This window comes from Lates calcarifer, linkage group LG4, assembly GCF_001640805.2.
Source record: "Lates calcarifer isolate ASB-BC8 linkage group LG4, TLL_Latcal_v3, whole genome shotgun sequence".
NCBI lineage: Eukaryota > Metazoa > Chordata > Actinopteri > Centropomidae > Lates > Lates calcarifer.
The window spans coordinates 16,696,857-16,723,651 of NC_066836.1; the positions used below are offsets into that span (position 1 = coordinate 16,696,857).

At 39.6% G+C, this 26,795-nt stretch overlaps 3 protein-coding genes across 3 annotated transcripts; 2 read left to right on the forward strand and 1 right to left on the reverse strand.

Annotated features, from left to right (window-relative positions):
• The first annotated feature begins 10,852 nt into the window (after positions 1-10,852).
• pif1 (PIF1 5'-to-3' DNA helicase homolog (S. cerevisiae)) lies at positions 10,853-20,208 on the forward strand. Its single transcript, XM_018677123.2, has 13 exons — positions 10,853-10,969; positions 11,254-11,817; positions 11,964-12,087; positions 12,349-12,474; positions 13,227-13,380; positions 14,668-14,782; positions 15,223-15,329; positions 15,569-15,708; positions 16,216-16,322; positions 16,464-16,551; positions 16,861-17,006; positions 18,849-19,040; positions 19,219-20,208. Exons 2-13 carry the CDS (start codon positions 11,266-11,268, stop codon positions 19,264-19,266), a joined length of 1,899 nt encoding a protein of 632 aa, XP_018532639.1. The 5' UTR covers positions 10,853-10,969; positions 11,254-11,265; the 3' UTR covers positions 19,267-20,208.
• LOC108883697 (cytochrome b-c1 complex subunit 6, mitochondrial) lies at positions 20,086-21,960 on the reverse strand. The gene is made up of 4 exons (XM_018677127.2): positions 21,793-21,960; positions 21,266-21,322; positions 20,638-20,799; positions 20,086-20,502 (listed from the first exon to the last, which is right to left on the reverse strand). Exons 1-4 carry the CDS (start codon positions 21,838-21,840, stop codon positions 20,470-20,472), a joined length of 300 nt encoding a protein of 99 aa, XP_018532643.1. The 5' UTR covers positions 21,841-21,960; the 3' UTR covers positions 20,086-20,469.
• A 116-nt stretch (positions 21,961-22,076) lies between these two features.
• Positions 22,077-26,112, forward strand: nsun4 (NOP2/Sun RNA methyltransferase 4). Its single transcript, XM_018677124.2, has 8 exons — positions 22,077-22,223; positions 22,753-22,972; positions 23,184-23,355; positions 23,580-23,734; positions 23,878-24,038; positions 24,168-24,292; positions 24,400-24,532; positions 24,962-26,112. Exons 1-8 carry the CDS (start codon positions 22,128-22,130, stop codon positions 25,103-25,105), a joined length of 1,206 nt encoding a protein of 401 aa, XP_018532640.1. The 5' UTR covers positions 22,077-22,127; the 3' UTR covers positions 25,106-26,112.
• The last annotated feature ends 683 nt before the right edge of the window (positions 26,113-26,795 follow it).

Below are 26,795 nucleotides of genomic sequence, written 5' to 3' on the forward strand. Positions count from 1 at the left end.
GATTTGAATGATTGTTTTCACGCCCGTTACAGTGTTTTCAGTGTGATAATGAGCATCTCTGTGAGACTGCAGCTTGTACCTGTCACCTACACACACACACACACACACACTATACAGACAACCCACTGCAGGTATTATTAATGTGACAGTGACCTGTATTACTGGAAGTCGTCTCACCTCATCACTCCCCCCGACTATATTAACTACTCCTCCATAGTCTAATGTTAATCCCATTACAGTGTCTTAAAGTATCAATTTCACACAATCCTATAATACTGAGACTGTGAGAGGAAGAAATCACATTAACCACACAACTTCAGTGAAACCAGGAAGCTTAATAAAACTGATTTTTTAAGACCTGTCACATGAGGGTGTGTATTAGATTTCATATCTCTATAATATAGTGAACGGAAGCAGTTACATCATCTTTCATTGTGTGGAATGAAAATATGAATATTGTGATTTTTGTAAGGGCATGTTGACAGAATGGCAGTAATTGGTTAAATATGTTTGTACTTTCTAACCCCCCCCCAACCTAAACCTAATCCTAAGTCCAAGCCTTACCCTAAACCTAATTCTAACATTAAGCCTAAAACAGCCCTTTGAATTTATGTCGGAAAGTAAGGACCAACCAAAATGACCTCAGTTTGCAAATGTCCTCACCCTTAAGGTATAAAACTTCAACTGGTCCTCAGACAGGTTGTTATACAAGTACACACACCCACCCACACACATACACATACACAGTGTGTGGGATGTTGGTAATGAAAGGTACGTCAACAGCAAAATGAAGAGTTGGAGGGTATAGCACTTGCAATTTGGAATGTTTGTGTGTGTGTTTGTGTGTGTGTGTGTGTGTGAGTGTGTTTGTGTGTGTGTGTGTGTGTGTGTGTGTGTGTGTTTGTGTGTGTGTGTGTGTGTGTGTGTGTGTGTGTGTGTGTATTGGGGGGGGTCATCTCTTGTGTTTTGCCTTTCAGATTAACACTCATCTAACATACAATAGACTTGGTTAAATTTCACAGTCATCCTCCCACAAAACATTTTCAGGAAGGACATTACACAACAGGTACATGTATGGCCTGAAAATTTTATTATTCATCATTAAGAATTACCATGAATAATTTTGTCACATGAAGGGATGTCACAGCCATATAATTCACGATATGTTCACTTAATTTAGCAAACTGTGAAATAATCTAAGACACAAATGCTGACTTTGTCCACAGTCATCACTGTCTTTCAGACGATTTAATCTATATGAAAAAACAGCCTTTATCCCAGGCAGCTTCTTCCTTACATCTATGGATTATATTTGTTTTGCCTAACATCATGTCCTGTTTTCTATAATTTACTCTCATCTATTTCAGCCTCTCTAATCATCGTTTATACAGAAGCATTAGAAGACATCAATTAGAGGGAGAAGATTTGACCACACTACATAAAGAAAAACAAAAAATCACCAGTGAACTCTTCTCCCACCAACAACTTACAGCTCATAAGTAGATACAAAGCCACATCTCAAAAGTATTAGACAGTAATTGGAAAGAATGGATGTGAGCAGAACATTTTCAAAGGCAATTAAAAAACAGTTTGAGACCTCTGTTAAGCAGAGTGAGAGAGACAGATTTAATGCCACAGGCAAACTAATTAATTGCTAGAAAAATAAGTCACTTATCTGTCATCATCATTTCTGCCTCCATAGCTGCCAAAGAACCAGATGACTACTTAAATTGAAATATTTTGACTGTGAGCAACATCAGCAACACAAACCACAGAGATGATGCTCCAGTTGTATTTTGACTTCTACTTCCTATGTGAGGATGTCTACTGTTTGTTTTACCTCTAACAGTCAAACAGTACATCTCAATAAAATGTTTTGCCTAAAATTGTTTTAAACATCTCACAGTTGCTCTCCAATAGTTTTTTTTCTTTTCTTTTCTTTTGCCTGTGAGTGTTACCGTAGACAGTGTCAGCTCTCTACCAGCATCTCTGACTTTTTAACTGGTTGCTGAACATGTGAAGTCACCAATATCTATCATCAGTACTTCATTAGGAAGAAAGAAAACACCAAAATACCATACACTGTCAGAAAATCATCAGCAGTTAGATAAACAGATCTAAAGTCACAGTTAAGAAGCAATTTACATGATGCAAAATGAGAGAACTGAGCTCATACAGCAATTTATTCATAATCAGTTATTCTCAGAATCGATAACTAATTTGCAATTAATTAATTGTCTAATGAATCATAGTCTTAATATGCATATTGTAAAGAACTAATTTTCTTTTTTAGTTGGTACTTCTGTAATAGATATCTATATATGGACATCAATCAATCAATAGATAGATAGATAGATAGATAGATAGATAGATAGACAGATAGATCAGTCACAATATTAAAACCAGTCAGTTATGGTGTGTTATATTTTTTGACTAAATTTCCAAATGAAATGAACAGGCTATAATTGCAGTAGATGTGTTTCCATGGCAAGGGCATGATGGCTTGCTCGGAAACAGGACACCTTACTAATAGGATTTGATCAGCTCAGGGGTCTATAGAGAAATATGAGCACAAAAGTTCATTCTTAACTTTGGAGACAGTAATTTGAAAAGAAAAACATATGGCTGAAAGCTCTCTGTTGTCGAATAAAGGAAGACCTGAGTCTTTAATTGCAGTTTCTTCTTTCTTGTTAAATAGGCTCACACTATAGTCTGTCCGAAATGCTACCTTCGCTCTTATTCTTGGCTTTCCATATTTTTGAATCTATGCTCTAACTTTTGAATTATCCCCAGGTGCTTCATGGTATGTCAGCCTTAATGAAAGGCCTGCCATCAGGCTCCTTCTGTCTGTCTGGATGAAGTTTTCCATGACACCATTTAAAGGCCTGGCCCACCCAGCGGTGTCTCTGCAGGGGAAAGCCTGTTGTGGTTGTAAAGCTACAGCTACAGAGAGCAGTACATGAAAATATGACCCTCAGGATGACTCCTCTCTACCATCAGTGCAGAGTGATCAGTCAACAGTATGACATATCTGTAGATTTAATGCTCTTAATGTCAGCAGTCCCAAATGGCACAGATCAACTTTTTTTTAACTATTTGAACCACAAAACCCATAACTCACCTCCACACTGTTCAAAGGTATAAAGGGTAGATGAGCAATCTCTGCTGCTGACAGTCAGAATTTATTAATATAATCATAAATGTTCTTTGCTCTAGAGATGGTGATGTTTGTCTGTGATCAATTTGTTGGTCCAGCATTTTGTTCCTAAGTAACATTTACTAAGATGAATCCTAATGACTGTACTAATTCCTTCCATTTTCATCTAGTATCATCAGAACAAAATGTCCTGCATATTAGGCTTGAGAAAGAAAAAAAAAAATTAAACAGACAAATTTATATTGCCATGTTTCTCACAGCAAGAGTCTACATGCTATTGGCTCTGTGAGGCTGTACTTATGTACAGTGGTGCTTTGAGCTTATGTCAGCATGCTAACATGTTCACAGTGACAATGCTAACATGTTGATACCAATTATTTACTATGAAGTCATCTTGTTTTAGCATGTGAGCATGCTAACATTTGCTAATTAACAGGAAAGTACCAAAATATTTCACAAAAAAAAAAACTTCGAACATGGATTGTCTAACACACTGAATGTAATCTTGGTGCTTAACATATATTAAATAAATGCATTTTTGATGCTTTTGAAACCTTCACTTTACATCTATGTTTGCTTGTAGCATTTCCTTTCCTCTGCCTTTCTTGGCACATTGCTTCATTTTTTAAAAGTTATTGCCATCTGCACAATTTACAAAACAAAAACTCTGCAGGGTACCTTCTAAAACTGATTTCCCATTAATCTGGCTGCAAATATTCCACTTGTAATTTAATTTTTAACTCATTATTTTCATTATCTAAAGACCCTTCCTCCATTTTTATTCATAATATTCTACAGGGCAGACAGTCAGGATATTGAGCAAATTCCAGCTCAGGAAGAACCACTCTAAATTTGATGATGACCCCCCAACATGGTGGTGTATTGAGAAATTAATGCATGCAGTGACATTTAGCCACCTCGCAATATCTGAAATAAAGTTTACTATATAGGGAATATTCCAGAGAGTAAAGCAAAAGTCTGATATTTGGGGGGAAAAATCACTTATTCACTTTCCTGCTGAGAGTGAGATGAGAGGAACAAAATGTAAAAATAACAGTTTGTGGTTTCACAGATTTCTTGGTCCAGTACAATATCTTCCATGAGTCTCCACTGGTTGATGGTGAGAATCCACAGTTGCTGGTAGGTAGACAGACAGCGACTAGCTGCTGTTTCCTGCTATTTGAAGTCTTTGTGCTGAGCTAAGCCAACCAGCTGCTGGTGGTAACTAATATTTACTGTTTTCTCATCTAACTCATCTAAGTGTAATTTCCAAATGCCCAGTACACTCTGTCTACCACATAAGTATTGGGCAGCTATAGTTTAACCACAGATTTCTAGTCTGTTTGCCCAAGTTTTTTTCAGTAGTATTGTAACAAAGTTTTATTGTTCAAGTCACTGTAATCCTCCTGCAGTGCAAATATTGGAAATAGTGGAAATATTAATATTTGTCTGGTTCAGTGGTGTTTTATGTGTGTAGGGGATTCAGCTGTTTGCCTACGCCTCTCTGTCTCTTTCGGAAAGGGACATCATTGGACTTTATAGGTATAGGTCTGTAACTATTGGTGTTACAGTGTTTGCCAGTGATATTGATCTTTCATGTGTTGTCCAAGTCAGTGAACGACATGTTCATATCAGCTTGTGTAAGGTTTGTATATGTGAGTCTGGTCACCATTAAGTGCTTTTCTTCAGAAATAAAGTGGGTAGGTAAAGACTGAGGATAGTTTCAGTCTGGTTTGGACCACATTAATGCTGATGTAGCAAAATATTTCACTTGGAGTCTGCTGCCTGATTTGTATTTTTTGTACTTATGACAAAGGGACATTCTCTGGTAGCCTCTCATCCATCTTAATCTATATACCTTCCTTTTCTTTCAAAGCATTTCCTTTTCCTCCGAGGATCTAATTGCTGGAGATAATGCAAGATGTAAGTAAGGGAAGAGGTTATTGCTGTACCGGACTCAATGTCACAGTCTGTATTTGTGTTCTCAGATATAACAGGGTGAGGCATAAGCCATATTGTTCCACTTCAGAAATAATGAGCTATTCTTACTCTGAAAATATCCTATCTTCTTTAGGGTACTATAACAAAGCAGTGTGCAGGATTTAGGGATTTTGCTCTATGTACAGAAAGAGCAAAATCTTGTGTGTTTAAGCAATATGTACATCCAGTATCCAAAACATACCGTTTGAATTTTAATGTGGGTTTTTGTACCGTGTTGTCTCCTAATTTGAAAATGCAAATTCAAAGTTTGTTTCACATCAAATGTCATCAGATGTGGTACAGTATGTATGCAGTCTGTTTATAATAGTACATTGCAAATTGTCAGCTGAATTTATATTTTAATGATGTAATGAGATGAAAAATAAAATGTATATAATGTTTTATTTCATTTTGGTTTTGTAGAACATATGGGAACTAACTTTTCTATTTGACTCAATTAATTCATCTTACTACAGACAAACCTCCACTTCCACAGCACAAATGCGTTAGGGGATATGCTACATGCTCAGGATCGAAAACTTTAATACTAAAGGTGGAAATTGGAAAAAAAAATGTTATTTTATTGCATATTATATATTATTATTATATTGCATTTGAGATAAACAAGAAGTACTCAGTAGAAGTACTCAGAACCTTTACTAGAACTGAAATAAATGGTTAAATAAAAGGTTAAAGTATTCCTCATCCAGACTGGCACCTTTTACAGTGTTAAAATATTACATCAGAGGATTATTATTACTGAGGCAAAACAAACAACATTTTAATCAGGCTTATTGAGTGAAGCTAATTTGAACTGTTTCATAATGCTAGGCACCCATGCTCCACCCCCACAAATCATTTTTCATAGTATATCTATTATTCTTTGCCATATACGCATTCAAAACTTCACATAGTTACATTCTGGTGAGTTCATACAAAATGTTCTGCAGAGTTTATACCAAAGAGAATTTCTTCCTCTTCTTCGCCATCTATCAAGTCCATACACTTCACGAAAGCAGAAGAATAGACCCCAAAACATTTTTCAAACATATCCCAATTCCCTTTTAATACATTAGCAACTCCCACAAGTATTTGTACTTATTTTGTCTAATTAAGCCTTTTGTCTGGACTGTGTAAGGACACAAAGACCTCTTGTGTGGTATTCTCTGCCTGAGATATGGAGAGTGTGTATTTTTACGTGTCTGTGATGCCTTTATGTACAGTAAATCATGTTGAACCACCTGCACCCACTCACCTCTTCTCACTCAAAACAAACAGAGAGCATGAACGAAGGAGTTTGTTTCTTGTACTTATACAAAAGAAGAGACAGAATCTCCTATGTGATAAAAATCATATGAGGTCTCACGCATTTGATTAACAAACCCTTTCTCCTCTTTACTCGCTATTAGAATTTAGGTTTAAAGAAATCTGCCACACACAAACCACATACAGCAGAGGCATTAAACTAGAGCCAGAGCAAAACTGTAGCTGCTCTTTCCCACTTTACATTGCATATTAATTATAATTATATTATTAATTATATTGGCTGTTGAGGAGAGGCTCTGCACCTTCAAGTAGCTCTACAGTATAAAAATTAGTCAGCGGGTGTGTGTGTGGGGGGGGGTGGGGGGTGGGGGTGGGTGGATAGGTGAATGTTTGGGTGGATGTGCCCTTTACTTTGACAGGATACAAGTTTCTGTCTGCAGCTCTATTACTGTGCAGAAACCAATCAGGTACAGTGAGAGCTGAGAGGAGAGGGAAAAAAGGAAGAAAAAATATGAGAAAAAAGAAAATTAAGGAGGAAATGATGCAAATGTTGCTCTCATATAACACAATTTCAGCACTTCTACTCTGCTCTGTTTTTGTTTTCAGGGCCAGAGTGAGACCTTTATTAGCTTATGCCAGATGTGCCAGCAGAATAATCAAATACACAATGTAGGAAACAGCCTCTTTTTCAGCCTCGGTACTGTGTGATAAACTATGTCAAGTGCACTAGTTCAACACCCACAATACTTAGTACAGAAAAACTCACATTTATCTTGTGAGTCATTGTTATTTCCTTTGTAATTTGATATCAACACATCTTTCATAGGTCATCATTAAGGTCACTGCTGGATTGTGGGAGGTGAGAGGTGCCAATATTCACCATTTGAAAATTGAAAATTGCAAATAGTGTCCTCCTGTGCCATCTCAATATTAAAGAACAGAGCCATCAGCTTTAATGAAAATGTGTTCTAATGCATCTTACTGTTGAGGGAAATTGGCTCAGTGAGCTGGAAATGTATTTAAAAGAGCACTGCGTGTGCTTATTACTCCTAGCTTTTAAATAATGCCTCATTGACTGTATCTTTCCATTTTCACCTAATGCTGGGAAATCACTGTTGCTGCTGTTCAGTTTTTGTTTATCTGAAATACAGCGTATTAAAAGTTGTTGTGGTTTCAACTGAGCCATGTGATGTACTGTGCTCATCTTTATCGCGTGGGCCGAAATATCTCCAGTAACATCAGAGGCCAGTGTTTACTGTAAATGCACCACGAGTACAGACCATACAAGCACTGTCAACTTAAAACCCCCATGCTGGAATCCACAGCCCGCAGGGGGGCAAACCACTTCAGATTACTAGTCAAATGTTAACCAATTGAACTGATACAGCCTGACGCATAGTGTGTTGTTTTTCATAACAGGGATGCTCTATCCTCCTGAATAATCCCCAAGATGGAAACTTTTTAATGCTTTAAAAATGTCCTCGGGTTCTGCTGTGCATATTTTTTAATCCACTGGAAATTTTATAAGAGAGTTTGACGGTCTGACTTTGATGAACACTGATTAACATTTTGCCTGCAGGAAGGCCCAAAATTTCTAATATAAATCAAAATGTTACTTTGTGTCTGCTCAGGGTGTATGCAAATGCTTTCTAACACATTACCCATAACAATTTTACATAATAATGTCAAGCCTGTCAGTCTCATTTCACCTGCTCCCGTATTTACATTCACTATTCTGAGCACATAAGTGCATTCACACTGGCAAGTATGGAAATGCATGCAGTGCACTGTGAGTATGCGGATGGTACACAGGGGGAGGAACCACCAACCTATTTTTGGTCTTGTCAAAATGGCAGCCAAGGAAACTACAGCTGTTGCAATGGTAACCATAGTACCACGCAAAGACATCTTATACATCTCTACAGAAAGTACCACTGTTCTGAAGCCATCAGTATGTTTACTGGCTTAATTTAGCACTCTCCAGTGATTTGGTATGATAATCATGGTCAAATGTTGCGATCGTCATTTCCATTAAGTGCACAACGGCCATGTTGGATTTGAGACAACAGTACCCTCGGGCACAACGCAGGTAAGTACACAGTGTGAACAGTGTACTAAGTGGAAGAGTACTAATGGAAGTGTACGCAATGAGAGCCTGTTAGCCGGTTTAGGAGTTTTTATGCCCCCTAGTGGACAAAAATCCATTCATGCAGCTTTAAGATGCCAGTGGGATTTTGAACAATATTTTATTTTCTAAAATGCTGTAATGCTGCTATTTTATCTGACAGCATTCATCTATCACAGCATCTCCATGGGGTCATTTTAGTCTGGTGTTTTGCTTCAGGGTAAGAAAACACAGAATGTGATTGTGTTTTCAGGAACAAAATGCCAAACAAACAAACAAACAAAACCCCCCATCTGTCTCCAAACTGGTGAAGACATTACCAGTCATAGACCGCACAAGAAAAACTCAAAGCACAAAATTTTGAGATATGTTTAAAACCTGAGATATTTCTTTTACCACACATTAGAGTGAAATCATACCTTGAGATTGAGTGTTTTGAGACACATAGAAGATCCTTAATGTCTGCTCTTTTAATTCAAGAATTACACAATTACAGAGCTTGAACCTGGAACCTATGTACTGTGAGGTGACAGTGCAAACCACTGCACCAGCATGTTACCTGTTCTTAGGGAAGTCATGACATTAAATGTTTCAGAATATTTAATCAGCAGTCTACATAACAAGGGGAATAAATAAGACTCTAAGTGATTTCATTTTATTTGAAAGTTCCTTTATTGCATTATTTCCACAATTCATTTTTTATGATGAAAAGTTGAAAAATATGCAAAGCATCACAGGTGGGAATGAGATTTGAGTAACTGAAGTTGCAAACACTAAAACATTATTTTTTTATTTTTCTCTCTCCACACACCTGCTGCTGCAGCTCCTACCAGTTAACCTGTGTGACAGTCTCAGGATGTGGAGTCTAATGAGGAAATCGACTCAAGAGGCCCAAAGCGTGGAATATTGATGTCAGCTTGACTTGAGATTTGTATTGTAAGGCACAATTTTCAATTTGCTTATGTGTCACCCGCCGAGTCTCATATAAATATCAAGGCTTTTTAAAATGTATTAACGTGTGGGGTAGATCGTGATCATGTTTTACTTTATTACTTTTTCTTCCTCATTCCTCTGTCTGATGGTTGGTGTGTATATGAGACTGATTTCTCCAGGCTCACACTGATCTAACACCCTCTCCCTGCCTATTACAGTTCATTGCCCCCCCAGGTTTAAAGGTCAAGGTGTTAGTCAGTTTAAGATTTATTGTGTTTGGTCAACCGTGCTGGAATTTGTCAGGTGGACTACAGGAAGATAACAAAATGATAGGTGGCTTGCTGCTAAGAAGGGTCTGTGTGTCCGTGTGTGTGTGTGAGAGAGAGAGTGTGTGTTATTAAAATATAATGAGGAAATGATGGTGAGTCATTTCCAGGTGCTGATATGAAGCTGTGCAGTGTGTGAGAACTCACTTGTTGGCATTTGATTGTTTGTTTTGTTTTTATCACCCATTTGGCATCATAACCCTCATCACTAATATTCATGTTCCCTAACTGAAAGTGGAGGTCAGGAGCTGCAGACCTCAGTCTTAACACTTAAGTCCTAAAAACTTGAAAAGAAAAGAAATAAAATTTAAGTCAAGTTTTGACCAAGAAAATTTTTTAAATGGTCTGATGGTATCTTTAAAGAACTGGACGGTTTCAGTCCTTTATGTTCATCTTTTTTTAAGCATTTACTGCAACTGCACTACCAAATTACTGATGAGCACAAATTACAGATGATCCCAGAGTTGGTTTGATGATCCCAGAGTGGAGTAAGGTAACTAAGCAAAAGTACATTATCTTTCTTCGTTTAGTTGAGTATTTCCTTTGTTTCACTGTTGAATGATTACAATTATTATAAATGACATTATTATCATTTGGCTGAAATTAGCCTCTATACAACAAATCAAAACAGTTGTAGCACATTCAAATACAGTGTATATGATGTACAAATGAAGAATATAAAATAACATAGGTTTCAGAGAAAAAGTTCTATACTTTTCCAAAGGTTTATTACGTTTTTGTTCTTCAGTAAACTTCAGTGACTTGAGTAGCGAATTCAGATTAATTCAGGGAAAAGGTAAAAATTTAGGATGTGATTTTGCAAATGTCTGGTGGTGAATAAAACATTCTGCATGTATCATTTCGGGTCAGAATAGCGCCCTTACTATGGAGAAACTTGTGGCCATTTCCGGGTAGCCATGTGAATCTCTCACACATATGACGTTGCCAGTCAAAATCTGTTCGATTGGTCGGGAAGACAAGGGGGCGTCCCCTCTCGTCTTTCATTGGGTACTTTGTTAAATCTCCTCCCTCTGATTGGCCAGAAGCGTCGCGCTGCCATTGGTTGATTTCACGCTCTGACAATTTGAAAATCGGTTGTTTCGCGTTCAGAGAGAAAGACGCAGCTGCACGGAGAAAGGAAGAAAGAAGAGGATTAGGACACAGTTTATTTAAAAAACAAAGGTAAGAGTTGGATTAAAACTTTCTGTTACTACAGTTTAAGTTTCAGATCACGGAGTCAAATTAACATATTACACTATGATGTAGCGAGATCACGTTGTGTGATGTTTGTGTTGTTTAAATGAAGCACAGCTGTGGTAGCGTTAAATTGTTTCAGTTCAGTCTATGAAAACAAAGCACTGATTCATATTTCATACACTGCGTTGTTCTGTTTGAACCCTTATCTGATACTAGTGGAGCAAACGGCTATTCATTCACGAATTAACAACAACTATTGTATTCGGCAGAGAGTTGCTGTAATGTTTGCAGGGGAGGACGGTGCCCAGCTGCAGTGCTGTGTGACGGTGGAGCAGCTCAACACCTCCGGCCAAGCCACCCGGAGGCAGGTCATCCGGAAAGCCTCTGTTATCCTGGGCCGGAATGAATTCCAGGAGATTATCCTCCGGGTCCACGACGGAAAAGTCCCGCAAAGTTATCTCCTGAAAGAGTTCAAACTTTTCACCAAGTTCGCCAGAGATGGTAAGTGTACCGTCAAACTGCTCCCCGAGAACATCCAGGTGCTCATCTCCAACTGCCCGCCAGACCAGCTGAGCCTCTTCCTCAAAACCCTGAGCATCAAACACCAGGCCTGGCAGAGCAGCAAGCCCCTGAGTGACAGAGAGAAGCTCAAAGCCGGTCTGCCCCGCAGCTTTGAGGCCATCAGCCCCCTGCAGCAAAAGGACATCCAGAAGGTCAATGAGCTGAGAAGCAAAGCGGCTCCCAAAGGGCTGGCAGACCGCACCAATAACATGACTGCTGCAAGACCAGGACAGCAGGTCAAGAGGTCGAGGAGTGACACTAACTTCAGCCCAGTGAGTTACACACACACACACACACACACACACACACACACACACACACACACACACACACACGCACACACACACATACACATACGTACATACTGTATGTTGCCCTTGAAAATACTGTGTCACCAGCTGTGTGTTGACTGTTTCAGGTGAAGACAAACCCGAGTAAGAAGCCCATCCTGTCACTGCCCTCACGTAAACTGAATAAAGAGCAGGCTGCTGTTCTCAGTGCAGTGCTGAGTGGCAAGAACGTCTTCTTCACTGGAAGTGCTGGTAAGACAGTAAGCCGACATTTTCATAACAATGACCAGATGTCTAAAAGAGATATCCTTATGATACAACTGTCTTCATAATATTTTACTGATGCTGTTGTGTGTTGACAAGCTTTAGGCATTTAGTCTCTCATTAATATGAATTTCCTCAAGCCAACCTCATGTCCATCTGTTATCACACATTAATAGTGTTGCCTCCACAGGAAATGAGCTACTGTATTTGTGTGAAATTGTCTAATCTATTTGACTTTGTGTTTTTCAGGAACAGGAAAGTCTTTCTTACTCAAGAGAATCATGGGATCTCTTCCTCCAAAGAGCACCTTTGCCACAGCCAGTACAGGAGTGGCTGCATGTCACATTGGAGGGACAACACTACATAACTTTGCAGGTCAGTTATTATGCCTTAAAAAGATTTTGCAAAAGTGTATCTGTTTATATAGAACATAATTAGTGGTTAGGGATGTGCAGAGGTTATTTTTTTTCCCCAGTCTAAGTGGATTGTCAAAATAATTGGTCAATTTGCTGGTTTCAACCAGGACCTATTCTTAAACTGGGCTGAGCACACACATTTATCAGTGCTATCTGTACTTTATCAGTAGAGCTGCAGCTAGTAATTGTTTTCATTATGGATTATTTTGCAGATTATTTTCATGATTAATCTGGTAGCCTTCATATTGTTTGTTTTACCAACAGTCCCAAACTCTGAGATGTTTACAATGATGCACAGCAGCAAATCATCAGACTTGAGAAACATGAAACTGAATGTTTTGCTTGAAAAAATGAGTGAGACAGAATAGCTGACAAGTTTCTCCTGATGAGCTAAATGTTTCAGGGCCACTTATCTTCAATACAAAGAATAAGGTCTTTATGTCTTTTTTCCTTCTTTCTTCTTTTGTGCCTCATTTTTTTAAAGCAGAGCTGCAGCCTTTGACTCTGTTACAGTGTCTGTGATGGCGTATTGCAGATCATGAATCTTTAATATAATGAAGGACGAGGAGGGGGTGTTGGATGTCTTTCCATATTCGCAGATGTTTTTAATTAAATCTCAATATACAGGAGAGGGTGTGAACTGAGTATTTAGTCATTTGCCTCCCATCTGACCACCTGTCTTTCCATTTTCTTTACCTATACTCTCTCCAGGTATTGGGTCTGGCTCTGCCCCGCTGGAGCAGTGTATTGAGCTGGCTCAGAGGCCCGGGGTGCTGCAGCACTGGACTACTTGTCGACACCTCATCATTGACGAGATCTCCATGGTGGAGGCCCAGTTTTTTGACAAGCTTGAGTCGGTTGCCCGGTGAGATGAGATTCAAAGCTTAAGATAGTGGCCAAAAAAAAAAAACATATATACAATATTATGTCATAATATACATACATGCTTATTCAGTAAGCCCAAGCTCTTTATCGTGTTTAGATTCAGCCACTGTGTGTCTTTAGTTTTATTGTGGCTGAAAGCAGGTAAATATTTGCTTTCTAGGTAGCTGCAGCCTTTAGATTAAATTATGAGGTTTAAAGTGTATAACAGTCCATATACATAAATCATTAGATTGCATAAACCAGATAAAGGTCTTCATCAGTGCACAATGATGATAAAATTCCTGGGTGTTTTCAATGTAAAACTTTCCTGAAATAATTTCATATCATGTTTAGGCCTCTGTGTTAATAATTCCAATTGATCTTTACCTTTCTATTGAAAAGTTAGATAAAATCTAAGTACTGAATGTCTCTAATAACCAGCTCATGCTCTTCTTGATACTGCAGTGAAAGTGAGCTCAAACACACCTTGGGGACACTTTATGATTTAACATGCTGTTTTCAGACTCAAACCTCAATACCATTTCACACACAGCGTTCCTGCTATGATACAGTTGGACGACTTCCAGCATGAAAAGTTTTAACAGCACAACAACAGTCTTCATATTAATTACACTTTGTTATTGAAAGGCTCAGTGGTGCTCTGCTATGTGTGGTGCTATATTGTATGAGACACGGCAAATATTTAATATGATTATAATAAATCATATTTACTGTAGCTGTGCCGCTTTCCCACAGCTGCTAGTAATGTGCTTTATATAATTAGAAGTAGCAGCGATAGTCTGTTTAGAATAAACAGATGAACTGAACATCTTTTATGAACCTTGAGGGCCACTGTAGTTGAATAAAGATGCATAAGAGAGCAGCTCAAGGTTTGAGAATACAATATTACAGTGTCACAGCTACTGTTGTAAATATTTAAGCAGCATTTGTCTAAAATACCTTGTGTGTGCGAATTAATATTTATATATTATGCATGGCAATAAACGTGGATCACCTCTAGCAGAAGTCCTCATGTAGGAAGGACAGCCATGTAGAAAGTTGGGTAATTGAAGCCACTGTTACTGTTTTGTAGCATTAGTTGCAAACTTTCATTAGTTCTTGTAATGATTTGCTGATTTTCTTTGTCTTATGTAGCAGTATACTCAATATTTTTGAGTAATAGGCTGTTTGTCAGGAGGAATTAAAGCAATGTAAAGGAATTTTTCAGACTGTTATAATCACTATATTCATCTTCAGTGATGTACAACTTCTCACTGCATCCCTGTAGGTCAGTGAGGAGGTCTACTGAGCCGTTTGGAGGCATCCAGCTGATCGTATGTGGCGATTTCCTTCAGCTGCCTCCAGTTTCTAAAGGAAAGGAAAAGGCCAGCTTCTGCTTCCAGGTCAGGCCATTGTGAAACTCAATGCTTTCTGTGTATTTGTGTCATTTTGTCCGTAATACTGTGTGTCAGTAAGATGATGGATGATGAGGGTGATTTAAACTTTTACACCGAAAAACAACTCTACAACTGCCCTGGAGGAAGTCCAGCTGAAAAGAAGCTTATCAAGAAACCGTGTCGGAGACATTTTCATCCAACTCTGGTATATTTGATATTTTGTGTTCTCCACTGATGTGGATGTGTTCCTAGGTCTGTACTATTTTGGTGTATATGCTGAGAGATCGGTCTGAGTACATTTGAGTCATTACTGTTCCGAGTCATTCAGGCTTTTTATGAATCTCTATTATTGCCCTGTGTTAGGATCTGTTCTGCAGCCTTATTTCCTGAGGAGCATTAATGGATGTTATTAAAAAAAAGACCCTTTCCTCTCTATGAACATTCAGGCCAGGAGTTGGCGTAAGGTTATCCAGGTCAACATGGAGCTAAGAGAAGTGCGAAGGCAAACAGACCAGTCCTTCATCTCCCTGCTGCAGGCAGTGAGGGTGGGCAGGTAAAATAATGGGCATTGTCCATTTCTACACTAATGTGATCACAGGGCACCCATTTTTAAAATAGTTTTATCCCAAATGAGCAGAATAATGTGCTGTTCATTTATACATAAATGCATTTCCAACTGTTGCAGAAGCAGCAGGTCGATTTTTTTTTAAAAAATTATTTTTTTTAATGTAACATTTGCCCTCTGCTGCAAAAAGCTTTGAAAAGGAAATGTTCCGTTTTAACACCATTCAGGGTAACAGAGGAGGTCACCGCTAGGCTGTTGAAAAGCGCCTACCATCACATTGAGAGGGATGGTATTCTGGCAACCAGGCTGTGTACGCACAAGGATGACGTGGAGCTCACAAACGAGAACAAACTCCAGCAGCTGCCAGGTCTGAATTCTTCCGTTCAATTTATTTATTTATTTTTAACAGCCTGGAACAGGTTTGTTTGGCTTGGAACCAGGTGAAAATAGGCAAAATTGTTATTCGTGACTTGAGTCCTGTGTGGCAACCTTGTAGAAAACTGTTTCCTCTCGAGGTGTTTTCAATCTCAGCTGGATGCCATTTATTTTCTGACTCTTGTTATTTCCTTTTCTGGTTTACTTTTATTCTGCACTGCATCAGGAAACTTCGCGCAGTGTGTTTGACTCCCTGTGGCAGCGGTTAAAAAGTTTTTCTTTAACTAATTTTTTTAAAAACCATTTTGGGCAGCTAGGCCAAACTAACAACATTAATCGTGATTTCTTTTTAAAAAATCTTGTTTGTGGTTTCACAGTCAAATGTTTTAATGTTCTCCATGTGAATATTTAATTGTCCTCTGTCATATTTTGTAAATGAAACCGCCTGCCTTCACAGTGTCATTATTACCCACCTAATTAATCTCTAACTGTTCCTCAGGTTCAGTGCGAGTGTTTGAGGCACTGGACAGTGACCCAGCCCTGGTGAAGACAATAGACGCTCACAGCCCCGTCAACAGGGTGATCCAACTCAAAGTGGGAGCTCAGGTATGACTGTAGAGTGTAATTCCATAATCTCTGTACTTACCCCAGTCTGGATTGTAATACTGCACTTCTGATATGTGTCAAGCATTCAGCTCGGTTTGAGAGAAGAAGTGCTTTGAAATTTTTGGTGTTTGTGGTTTTAAGGTCATGCTGACAAAGAACCTGGATGTTGCTCGAGGTCTGGTGAATGGAGCGCGAGGGGTGGTCGTAGGGTTTGAGTCTGGAAAACATGGTCAGTATTTAAGGATTTGACTTGCTTGAAACATTTAATTCTGCCATGAAATGCCAAAATTCATATCCACAACAAAATAGATTTTTTTTTTTTTTTTTTTTTTTTTTAAGTTCGTTATCAGTGCTGAGTTTTATTTTTTCCTTTCATTTTTTTTTATCATTTATCGATGTCTAAAACTTCACAGGAGGAGTTTTAATTGTAGAATAGCTGGTGGATTATGTTAATCACGAATGTGAGGCTGAAACAAAATGACAAATTACCTTACTGGTTGTAACTTCCTTGTACTGACTCAACCTTTCTTTCCCTCAGGACTCCCTCGTGTGCGTTTCCTGTGCGGCGTTACGGAGGTGATGAAGCCAGAGCGCTGGGTGTTTAAGTCTGGTGGCGGGATCCATCTCAGTCGACAACAGCTGCCTCTTAAATTGGCCTGGGCCATCTCCATCCACAAGAGCCAGGTGAGAATAGTCACAGCCATACAGTGAACTGGCTACAACATGGAGAGAGATATTGGAGGGAAAATTGGTCAACAAATCACTATGATGACCTTACTTTCTCTTCAAGGAGGACATTGCTCAGTGTTTCCAGAGGGCACTGATGTTTTGTGCGAGTTTCTCTTGAATGAATGACTCACTTGATGAATGGCTGTTTTAATTTAATTGGGCCTGAAACTAATTTGTTTTTCTTTTGTATTGCGTTTGTCACGTCCAGACAGCTAAAAATGGCTGATGGTTTGATTGCAGTGTGTGAACCTGGCCTTGAAGCTCAATCAGTCTTGTCCACATTATTGCTTGTCATGCAAGGTTAAGATCAACAGGAGAGGGAAAATGAGAGTAATCTGTATTTATCAATAACTCATTGCAAATGGATTTATGTCTGATAGCAGCACAGTGGTGGGAAAAGAAACCCCTCACGCATCCTTTTATATACATTAGCGGTGTGGAGGATGGTAATGTCTCTTGGTCATAGCAGTTTCCTGACATCAGCAGGAGGCCGACTCTGTGGTTTTGAGTGTAATGTCCCAACTATTGAATGTATTTTCCCCTGAAGGTGGATTTCATCATTCTGTAATGTTTCCTCAAGAGCCACCATGAGGCCAAATTTCCGTATGTTTATTTATGACCAAATACCTGCAAACTACCCATCAGCTCTAGCTGTAATGTTTAGTTTAGTGATAATTGGCAAATGTTAGCATGCTAAGATGCTAACACGGCATTTGCATAATATGGGAAGGATTGTAAAACTGAGAAGGATGTCCACAACTAGCAAATGTTCTCCTCATCGAGACAGTTGGGTTATTGAGGGCCAAAATATGTTGCACTGACGATATAAAATTCAAAACAAAAAAATAGTTATGTGACGTCTCTGCGAAATTTAGTTTGCAGTGGCTTTCTAAAACTGCTGTTTGATTGAAATTCACCGTCTGAATTATCAAACAAACTTAATTATGGCACAATAAAGGCACAATTGTTCATATTATGAGCATTCCAGCATGACTTTACAGATGCTGTATTTTATAAAACTTAGTTTGTCCCCCAGTGGGAGGTGTTAAAGATGCTGACAACATCACTGAAACATTTCCAGTTCACTCTACAGTGTCCCTTTTAAAGGCAAAAAATTTGTATCAGAAGAAAGTAACAGTTTCATAATCCCACAGCAGGCAGAGAGGAAACCAGGTTAGGTAAGACTAAGTGCAAAAATGCTATTTGATCAGGGAAATTGCTACTGAGTTCTGGTCGGACACCCTGAGTGCTAACCCAGTATTACTGTAACCCACAAATGAGCTGTAACTGTATCATCACCAATCACACAGCTTTCTCACCGGCAGCTCCCGCTCGGCTCTCACAGCAGGCTCCTATATCCTGACCTCAGACTCTGAAATTGGTTATAGAGGGGGGGAGGGGGCCCTCTGGATAATTGAGTTCATTGGTCACAACCAGCGTGTCACCACTGTTTGAGCTGCAGCAGAGTATCTGAGGAGACCTGCATCCCTTCAGAGGAAATGAGTGGACATAAAAAGAATAGAGGAGAATACCGGAGGACAGGGATGGAGATATTGGTCATGAGGAATTTAATCTTAAGATTGTGCTGTGCAAAAATAGTTCAATCTTGTGTTATGAGGTGAGAATAAATCCTAGAGTCAGCGGTTCCTGTTTAATGTCAACTACAAGAATTTCCATCGAGGAAGGCAGGCTGCAGCATGAACAACAAAATACCAATGATTTTTTTTGTTGTAAAATTGTTTTCACATGTTGCTTAATTCTGGCTTACAAACAATTTTTTTCTGTTATTTATTGTAGGGAATGACACTGGACTGTGTGGAAATCTCTCTGGCACGTGTGTTTGAGAGTGGCCAGGCTTATGTGGCCTTGTCTCGGGCTCGGAGCCTGGAGGGTCTCAGAGTCATGGACTTTGATCCCCGTGTGGTGCGGGCAGATCCAGACGTTCTCCTCTTCTATAGGAAACTGAGGAAGGAGAGGCTGCTCATGCAGGTTGGTACAGTGGGTCAACTATTCACCTAAATTTTACCTCAACTGTAGATAACAGTAGTAATAAAGGCAATAACTTTGATGTACCAAACTGCAGTGCTCACATTAAAGTGATTAGAGTGCACAGAATACAATTTTTTTTATTCAATATAACTTTCTCTGTCTCCACTGCTCTTCACAGGCCTCCATGGATGATTTTGTAGGACACAACAAAGAAAACTCTTGGTGAGCAGGAGAATCCCTTTTTCATCCTCTGTAATGTTGTGCACTGTGTGCATGAGTTTTCTGTTTTTATTTTCTTGAATGTTTTGCAGTCACATACATCCTCATACACCATCTACCTCACAGTCCCTGTTTTAACTGACAGTACTTGAAGTCACACTGCCACCATGTGTTCATTGCTGTTAACTTTTGTTTTTTAAGAGCTTATTTTTTTTATAATTCCTTGATTTTTAATTTATTATTATGACTGATGACTTTTATTCAAATAAAGTTTAAGTCAACATAACTTTTTATGGAGTGTTACTCTAAGGTTTCAGTTCATGGAAAAGTAATAGATGAAAAAACTGGTATACCTGGTATAATTTTTAAAAAAAACCTACACCTGCTTTAATGGTCTTTCAGCAGTGGGAGTGTCCATTCAGTGTGTGTTAGTTCTTTCACTACTTTGTGGCTTTAAGACATCTTTGAGTGAGTACATGTCAACTATAGGGCATCTTTGGCTGGTTTGTCCCACTGCTAGGCAAAATCCAAATATAGTTTTTCATCTTTCCATGTATCATAATCATTTCAAAGTAAAATTCACATTTAGAGATACTATAGTCACTAGTTTGTGTCCAAATAAATCTGACACTAAAAATCATGACAGGATTAACTAGAGACAGATCTGAATGTTTCTGTTTAACAGGCGTGATTATTCCATTATATATTTTGTCTACATCCCCTAACCATAAACTTAGATTTTCTCACACTGACACAGAGCAAAGGGTTGGTAAAGTAAATATACAGTCAGTCTTGTCTTTACCACAGTGGAGCAACTCAGACAAAGTGGAGACCAAAGAAAACCTTTATTTTCCAGTCAGAACAATGAATCCATGCCCAAACTTGAGGTAACCTCTCCACTACTGGAGCAGTATACTTTCTTTTGCATATGATGTGACCACATTGAGGGATAATCCAAGTGTGTCTTTGCACCCATCACCCATACAAGCAGTGATTCATAATTTACAAACTGCATCTGACCGTGTCTAAAGATATACACTGTCTATAGAGAAAAGGGTGGCATGTATTTATGCAGGAGCCTATGCTATTTCATTTACATTAATACACAGGAGAATAACAACAACAGAGCTCAGAACTGTTCAGATTATTTTACAATTTTAGCAGTTAAATAGATTCTACAGCTGCAAATGGTGGGAACTGTGCAGGCAGGTCATTTCACGTTGTGGAACAGCTTGTGTGCTACCTATAATGAAAGAGGAGAACAAAATTCACATCATCATTGGATGACATGCATTTTAGTCTTTTATATGCAGAAATGAAGAGGCACATTGTATTTTTTCCCCTCCATTTCTACTCTTCCTTTGTGTCTCACACTTACACAATGGTCTCGTGCATGCAGGAAGTCAAAGAGCTCTTCTGTGCAGTCCTCCTCAGTGTTGGACCTGGAGCTGACCCGGGCTTCACAGGTCTCCAAACGCTCCTTGTAGTGCACACAGTGTTCAGTCTGCTCACACTTAGCTCGTATCGTTTCTAGAGGATCCTGAGAGGGACAAGAGAGAAATCAGGGAAATTGGGCCAAAACTTCAAGCACAGTTCTCAGCTTGAAGGCTGTTTATGAATAAAAAAAGCTATGGTAATTAATAGAGAGAGAACAAATTCTTATACTTTAGATTGGTATACAGACATACTTTTAACGTAACTTGACTGTAAGCTTGTGCCTTTGCACCACAAAGTGTCTAACATACAACTTGTGAAAATATGTGGTGAGTGATGCACACAGTACAATTTAACATCAACTTTTTGAGCAGTTTAATTATGAGTAGGTGACTTTTTAAATGATTATTTCTGATTCTGCCAATTTCTGTATTTTACTCTATATTTACAGTGATTACGGTCTATTCTTCCATACTTTTTGTAGTTTTTCCTAAGGGTGCTTTGTGAGTTGAAAAGTGAGTTAGTTTTCCTGTGAAACCAAAGTTAGTGAAATATATGAAAAGCAAACTTACCACCATCTCTTCCTCTTCTTCCTCCTCCTCTTCCTCCTCAGCAGGCCCATCTTCCTCCTGGTCAGTGCCAATAATGTCAAAGATATTTGGTTAATTTGGTCTCTTTGAAATTAATAGCACCGCTAAAAAAAAATGACAGTTACAATCCAAGGCATCTATTAAATTTGAGGGTCATTTGTCATGTTGTAGCCATGTTAACTAAAAGATTAAAGTCAAAGTAATTAACATGAACAACTAGCTAGTGTTATATATGACAGACAGGAGGCGCCCTGGATCAGTCACCATTAAAACGACAGGATACCTCTATAATTTAAACTCAAGTGTGCAGTAAATGTGAATTTTAGCTGCGTTTGATGCTTCAAAATAACATTTAAACGTCTTTAAAAGAGATGACACTGGACTCATACGTTACACTGCTAAACTGATAGCAGACTCAGGTTAACGTTACTGCTGTAACCTGTTGGGTAACTTGGCCAAATACACTGACAAAAGGCGAATAAAAGACATATAGCGACATTTTTCACTACCTCGTCGTCGGGGTCGCCGTACGTGAGCATTTTCCTCTCGAAAACCATAATTACGGCTCTGAAATTTTCGCCACAAAATCCCGACAAGGGACGACAGTCCGAACTCCGAAGGAGCACCGCTTTTCGTTGAGGACGCGAGGTCGGTCACACACAGGAAACTACGAGAAGGATATCCGGATAAAGTTTCCTATTGGTCAAAAATGATTACTGACGTTGCTCTGATCCAATAATCGACTTAGCTTTCGCTTAAGGCCCGCCCATTCAAACAGGCAATCCTTGCGGAACTTTTATTTTAGCTGTCGGGGCGAAGTCGGACCTCGAAACTGAGGCACGGCATGATGGCAATGCTCATGGACACCAGATTTCTGTTAAGAAAAGTAAAAGATTTAAGGAGCTTGACGCCCAAACGAAACCGAGTGAAAGACAAATGGGTACGTTGTCAACACAGTAATAGATAAAGCAGTTGGTAATCGTCGTCATCAGAGACAGTGTACATAGACAGAGGTGTAGTAAATCTTTATTTGTCAAGAATAACTAGCCACATAACTACATGTTGTTAATGTTTCTGCAAAATGCCCTTGACGTTTGCATTATGGCAAATGTAGTTATTGAGAGTTTGACCAAGCGTTTGCCCTTGAAATGTAAAGTAATAGTTGTGATAAACTGCAACTACAGCTGTGATTCCTGTAGCTAACTCTAACAAATAACACATTGTATTCGTGATATTGTCATGATAGTATAAGACATAAATAAATTTTATGATGTTATTGATGTTCTCTCATGCATTATAAAAAAAGTGAGTTACCTTTTTTATTTTTCATTGGAGAATATAAAACAAATTCTATCATATCCTGCCCCTGCTTGTTGGTGTTTTAGCTAACAATTTAAACTTGCCCAGACACAAAAGAAAGAACAAAATCATTTCAAATCAATGTTTTGACCTCCTTACTTTTTGTACAGGCTGCTACTCGTCCCAAGTACCCCCCTACCAGCCTGGCCCTGCAGCACTTTGATGCAACCTACAGTGCTCAGCTGGGGCAGCTGTGGCCATCGGTCCGAGTCGCCTTGCTCTCAGAGAGAAAATACGGAGCCCTGCTCAACAATTTCTCCCATGATGCTGTCCTGGAAGACCTCCGAGCGAAGGGATGCAGGGACTTCATCAACGACACAGATACAGTGGGTAGGTGTGAGTGAGTTTGCAGTAAACCTGCCATTGCTGGCTTACTAGTTTACCCTGGCAGAGAAAGTGCTGTGCTTTCAAGTTTACACACTGAGAGCTAGGAAACTTGGACTTTCCCTCCTTCAGAAAGCCATAAGGTTGAAGTCCAGTTTTGGATCATTAAAAATACAAATCTCTCTCCTCATTTCTGTATTTTTCATCATTTGTGCAGCTCAGCCATGTTTGGAGGAAGAACCTGTGACTGGTGTGAAGGAGGAATCCAGTGATGTTCCTGGGAAGAAATCTGATATTGACGGTCAGCAGCTGTTTCCCCTTCGGCTTAGTCCTCACATCAAATGTGCAGTGTTTCCCAGAGGGGATATCACAAGATTCAAGCCTGCTAGGTGAGCTTATTGGACATACCTTTTGATATGTGTACTAACTGTCTCTGTCGCTCAAAATGTTGTAGACATTAGCCCTGTTGTTTAAGTCTTAATAAGTAACTTTATAATCATACGTTTATATGGGTTTAAAAGTGCTTAGTGAAGCCAAGTGGTTGAACATTTTCGAGAACATTTTATTTTCCAAATGTGCATTTCAACTTTCAGTTCTCTCTTGCTCTCTTAAGACCAGACATGCACAAGCTGTTGGGTTACTACCTGATGGACGCGGCGTCCGTGCTGCCCTGTCTCGCTCTGGATGTTCAAGAAGGTCACAATGTGCTCGACCTCTGTGCTGCTCCAGGAGGCAAGACCCTGACTTTACTTCAGACCCAGTCTATCAGTGAGTGGACCGCTCTCATGTCTCTGCTTTCCTCACTCCGCCCACACCAAAATCTTATTCACTAGTTCTCGGTCTGTGAGTTGTAGTTGTGTTGCTGTGTCAGTCGAATGTTGCTAACCATCCACGGTTTGTGTTTATGTCAGGGTTTTTGTGTGTAAATGACACATCAGTGTCTCGGACATTACGGCTGAGGAAGGTCCTCAACAGCTACATTCCTAAGGAATGCTTGACAGAGAGGAATCTACGCATCACCTCCTTTGATGGCACCAAGTGGGGGGAAATAGAAAGGGAAACTTTTGACAGAGTAAGCCACTGACACAAAATCATGCTGATTATTTCTCAGAAAAATGACAGATTTGGCAGCACCTGAATTTATCATGTTTGTCCAACTACTGCCACTTTGTTCACCTCCTCCTTTCTTTCCTGTGTTCAGGTCCTAGTTGACGTTCCCTGCACTACAGACAGACATTCAGTCATAGAGGATGACAACAATATATTCAGTAAGACCAGGACTGGAGAGAGGCGGAGGCTGCCACAGTTACAGCTGGAGCTGCTGCTGTAAGTATTACAGAGAGTGTAGATAGTATTACTGCAGTTTATGTGGTTACATTAAGTGAACATGATTATTTCATATAAAATGAACAAGCCCTCTCTCTGTCCTGCAGGGCGGGAATCGAAGCAGCGTGTCCAGGTGGGGAGATCATGTACTCCACCTGTACGCTTTCTCAAATCCAGAACCGGAGTGTGGTGGAACAGGCCATCCACCTGGCTCAAGAGAAGCACGGCATCAGACTTGAGGTCAGTCAGACACACACTCTCAGCATCAACAAGAAACTGTGTAGTAGAGGTGCACTTCAGAGTAGTGGAAGATTATTAGAGGAATATCACTTCAGAAGTTACAAAGGACAAAAGCTCATACAAGAGGGAAAGCACAAACATTAAGGGAATCATGCTTTAAATCCAGATATGCAACAGAATTTTTGGGTGAAGAGAGTTCAGGGTATCTGAACGAATGTTCCTGTTGGGATGTATTTTGTTATTTGTCGCATTCCCGGGTGTGGAGCATGTTTCCCTTTATGTTTGCGCTTTCTCTTTTGTATGCGTTTTGTCCCTGCTGCAACTGTTAGAACTGCTGCATCACAAACACTCAAACCCAAATCACACCAAATCATTGGACCTTTTTGTTGCCTCCCCCCACCCCCCTCTCCTAATCATATCCACCTCCAGGTTGTCGACCTGCGACCCCTCACACACATGTTTAGGAAAACCTTTCACTTCGCTCCTGACCTCCACCTGGGTGAGATGGTCATCCCACATTTAGCCGCTAACTTTGGGCCTATCTACATGTGCAAGCTAAGGAGGCTGACGTAGCTTGTGGACTTTTGGACTCTCCACTCCCAGATTAATATTTGTCTTTATTTAAAAAAACTGTACCTGTTGGAGCTCAGTTGATGGACTTGACTGGTGACATATTTCAACCTTGGAGTAAATGAAGTTTCCAACTGTGGACACACCGGACAGCGCTGAACTACAGTTTGTTATGGAGACTTTTCGAGACGCCAACAGGAATGCCATTTCTCAGTTTTGGGATTCTTGAATGGAATTTTTTTCAACACAGTAGATTACATGAAAGACTGGAACCGGCATTGAATTTCACCTGCAGTTTTATTTTTGCTCCATAGGTGGCAACAGTAGCTAAAGAGTGAAGGTTTCCTGTTCATTCTGTGCCCACTAGAGGACACTAAACATATATCTGCAAAGGTTATAGCACCTCCAGCTCATATAGTATGTCCTCCTCCTCTGTGTCAGATGAATGTGTCAGGTTATGGAATCACATTACCAAAACACAAATTTCTGTCAGAATTACCTGCTCTCTTTAACTCTCCAGTGAAAATAGGTTTGGCTTGTTCTATGGTTATTCATCAGGTTTGATGGCTTTGCCTAATAATGCGATATGTGGCTGTGTGGAAGGAGGGCATAATGAGCAGGCAGGTAATGACTTATTTGACCATTTGGCTTCTCACATCTGAATCTGTGCAAGTTTCATTATTACAGCTGGATTGACTCTGTTTTGCATTGACATCACCCAGAGGTGAAACATTTCCTCTTATCACAACCTAATGTGAGGTGCCTCTTTTTCCATCACATCGCCGATGACCCTTTATGTTGTCCTGCCCAGGCAATGTAGCGTGAAAAAGGTGTGTGTGTGTGTGTGTGTGTATGTATGTGTATGTGTGTGCATCTAACGAGTCCACCAACCACATCCCACTGTCATTAAGCTGCTCCAAGTGCAGGAGCTGACTCCCATCCGCGTGCAGGGATGGACGGCAGCCATGCGGCTCCCAGATGAACATTAAAGAGGCAGCAGAGAGCTAAAATGGGACGTCTCGCCCTGTTTTTGCCCCTCCGCTTTTTTATTCCACAGATGAGTGCAGATAATTTTCTGTGCGATTGTGAGTGATTACTGTATTACTGCGGTAAAAGGGGGATGTATCGGGGAATGCAGAGGGAATTAATGACACATAAAAACTATTTTTATATTGACTGCTTTCGTCTCCAGGGCCTTGAATGCCTCTTCGCACATCTTGTGATTACCTAAACGTATTGTAAATATGTGTTTCCTATGGGCTCTTACATAAATTTACATGTTTTAACACTCAGGAGACGGCAGACTGTTAGAGATGACTTACTCTCTATTCTGTCTGTCTATAGACTCGACTGGCTGCCTGCTTTATTATTGAATTAGCCAATGAAGCGCTGTGCATTTGTGTCCCTGTGTGTAAGCCTGTGTTAGGGAGACATATGCTGTGTATTAGAAAGATGAATATTATGGATTTAACTACACAACCATGCATCTGTTGTGCTTTCAAATACAATTTAAATGTTGTATTTTTTGTCAGTAAAGATGCAAAATACTGTCATAGTCCTATGTTTCACCTCATACGACACAAGCTACTGAATGAGTGATCTTTTTGCCCTTTAGTAATGAACTCTATATGTTAAAACTGGGCACCTACAGTTGGTACAGTAGGGAAAAAGGACTGACACTATAGACTTGGGT

What these genes read in the sequence shown, in the direction of transcription:
- LOC108883697 (XM_018677127.2), bottom strand. Translation starts at nt 21,840, where the DNA reads ATGGTTTTCGAGAGGAAAATGCTCACGTACGGCGACCCCGACGACGAG. An exon ending in AAGAAGAGGAAGAGATGGTG is followed by an intron (nt 20,800 to 21,265) that starts GTAAGTTTGCTT and finishes TGTCCCTCTCAG; the next exon opens with GATCCTCTAGAAACGATACG. An exon ending in TGCATGCACGAGACCATTGT is followed by an intron (nt 20,503 to 20,637) that starts GTAAGTGTGAGA and finishes CTTTCATTATAG; the next exon opens with GTAGCACACAAGCTGTTCCA.
- pif1 (XM_018677123.2), top strand. Translation starts at nt 11,266, where the DNA reads ATGTTTGCAGGGGAGGACGGTGCCCAGCTGCAGTGCTGTGTGACGGTG. An exon ending in AACACTACATAACTTTGCAG is followed by an intron (nt 12,475 to 13,226) that starts GTCAGTTATTAT and finishes TACTCTCTCCAG; the next exon opens with GTATTGGGTCTGGCTCTGCC. An exon ending in GTTTGAGTCTGGAAAACATG is followed by an intron (nt 16,552 to 16,860) that starts GTCAGTATTTAA and finishes TCTTTCCCTCAG; the next exon opens with GACTCCCTCGTGTGCGTTTC.
- nsun4 (XM_018677124.2), top strand. Translation starts at nt 22,128, where the DNA reads ATGATGGCAATGCTCATGGACACCAGATTTCTGTTAAGAAAAGTAAAA. An exon ending in ACCGAGTGAAAGACAAATGG is followed by an intron (nt 22,224 to 22,752) that starts GTACGTTGTCAA and finishes CTTTTTGTACAG; the next exon opens with GCTGCTACTCGTCCCAAGTA. An exon ending in AGCACGGCATCAGACTTGAG is followed by an intron (nt 24,533 to 24,961) that starts GTCAGTCAGACA and finishes ATCCACCTCCAG; the next exon opens with GTTGTCGACCTGCGACCCCT.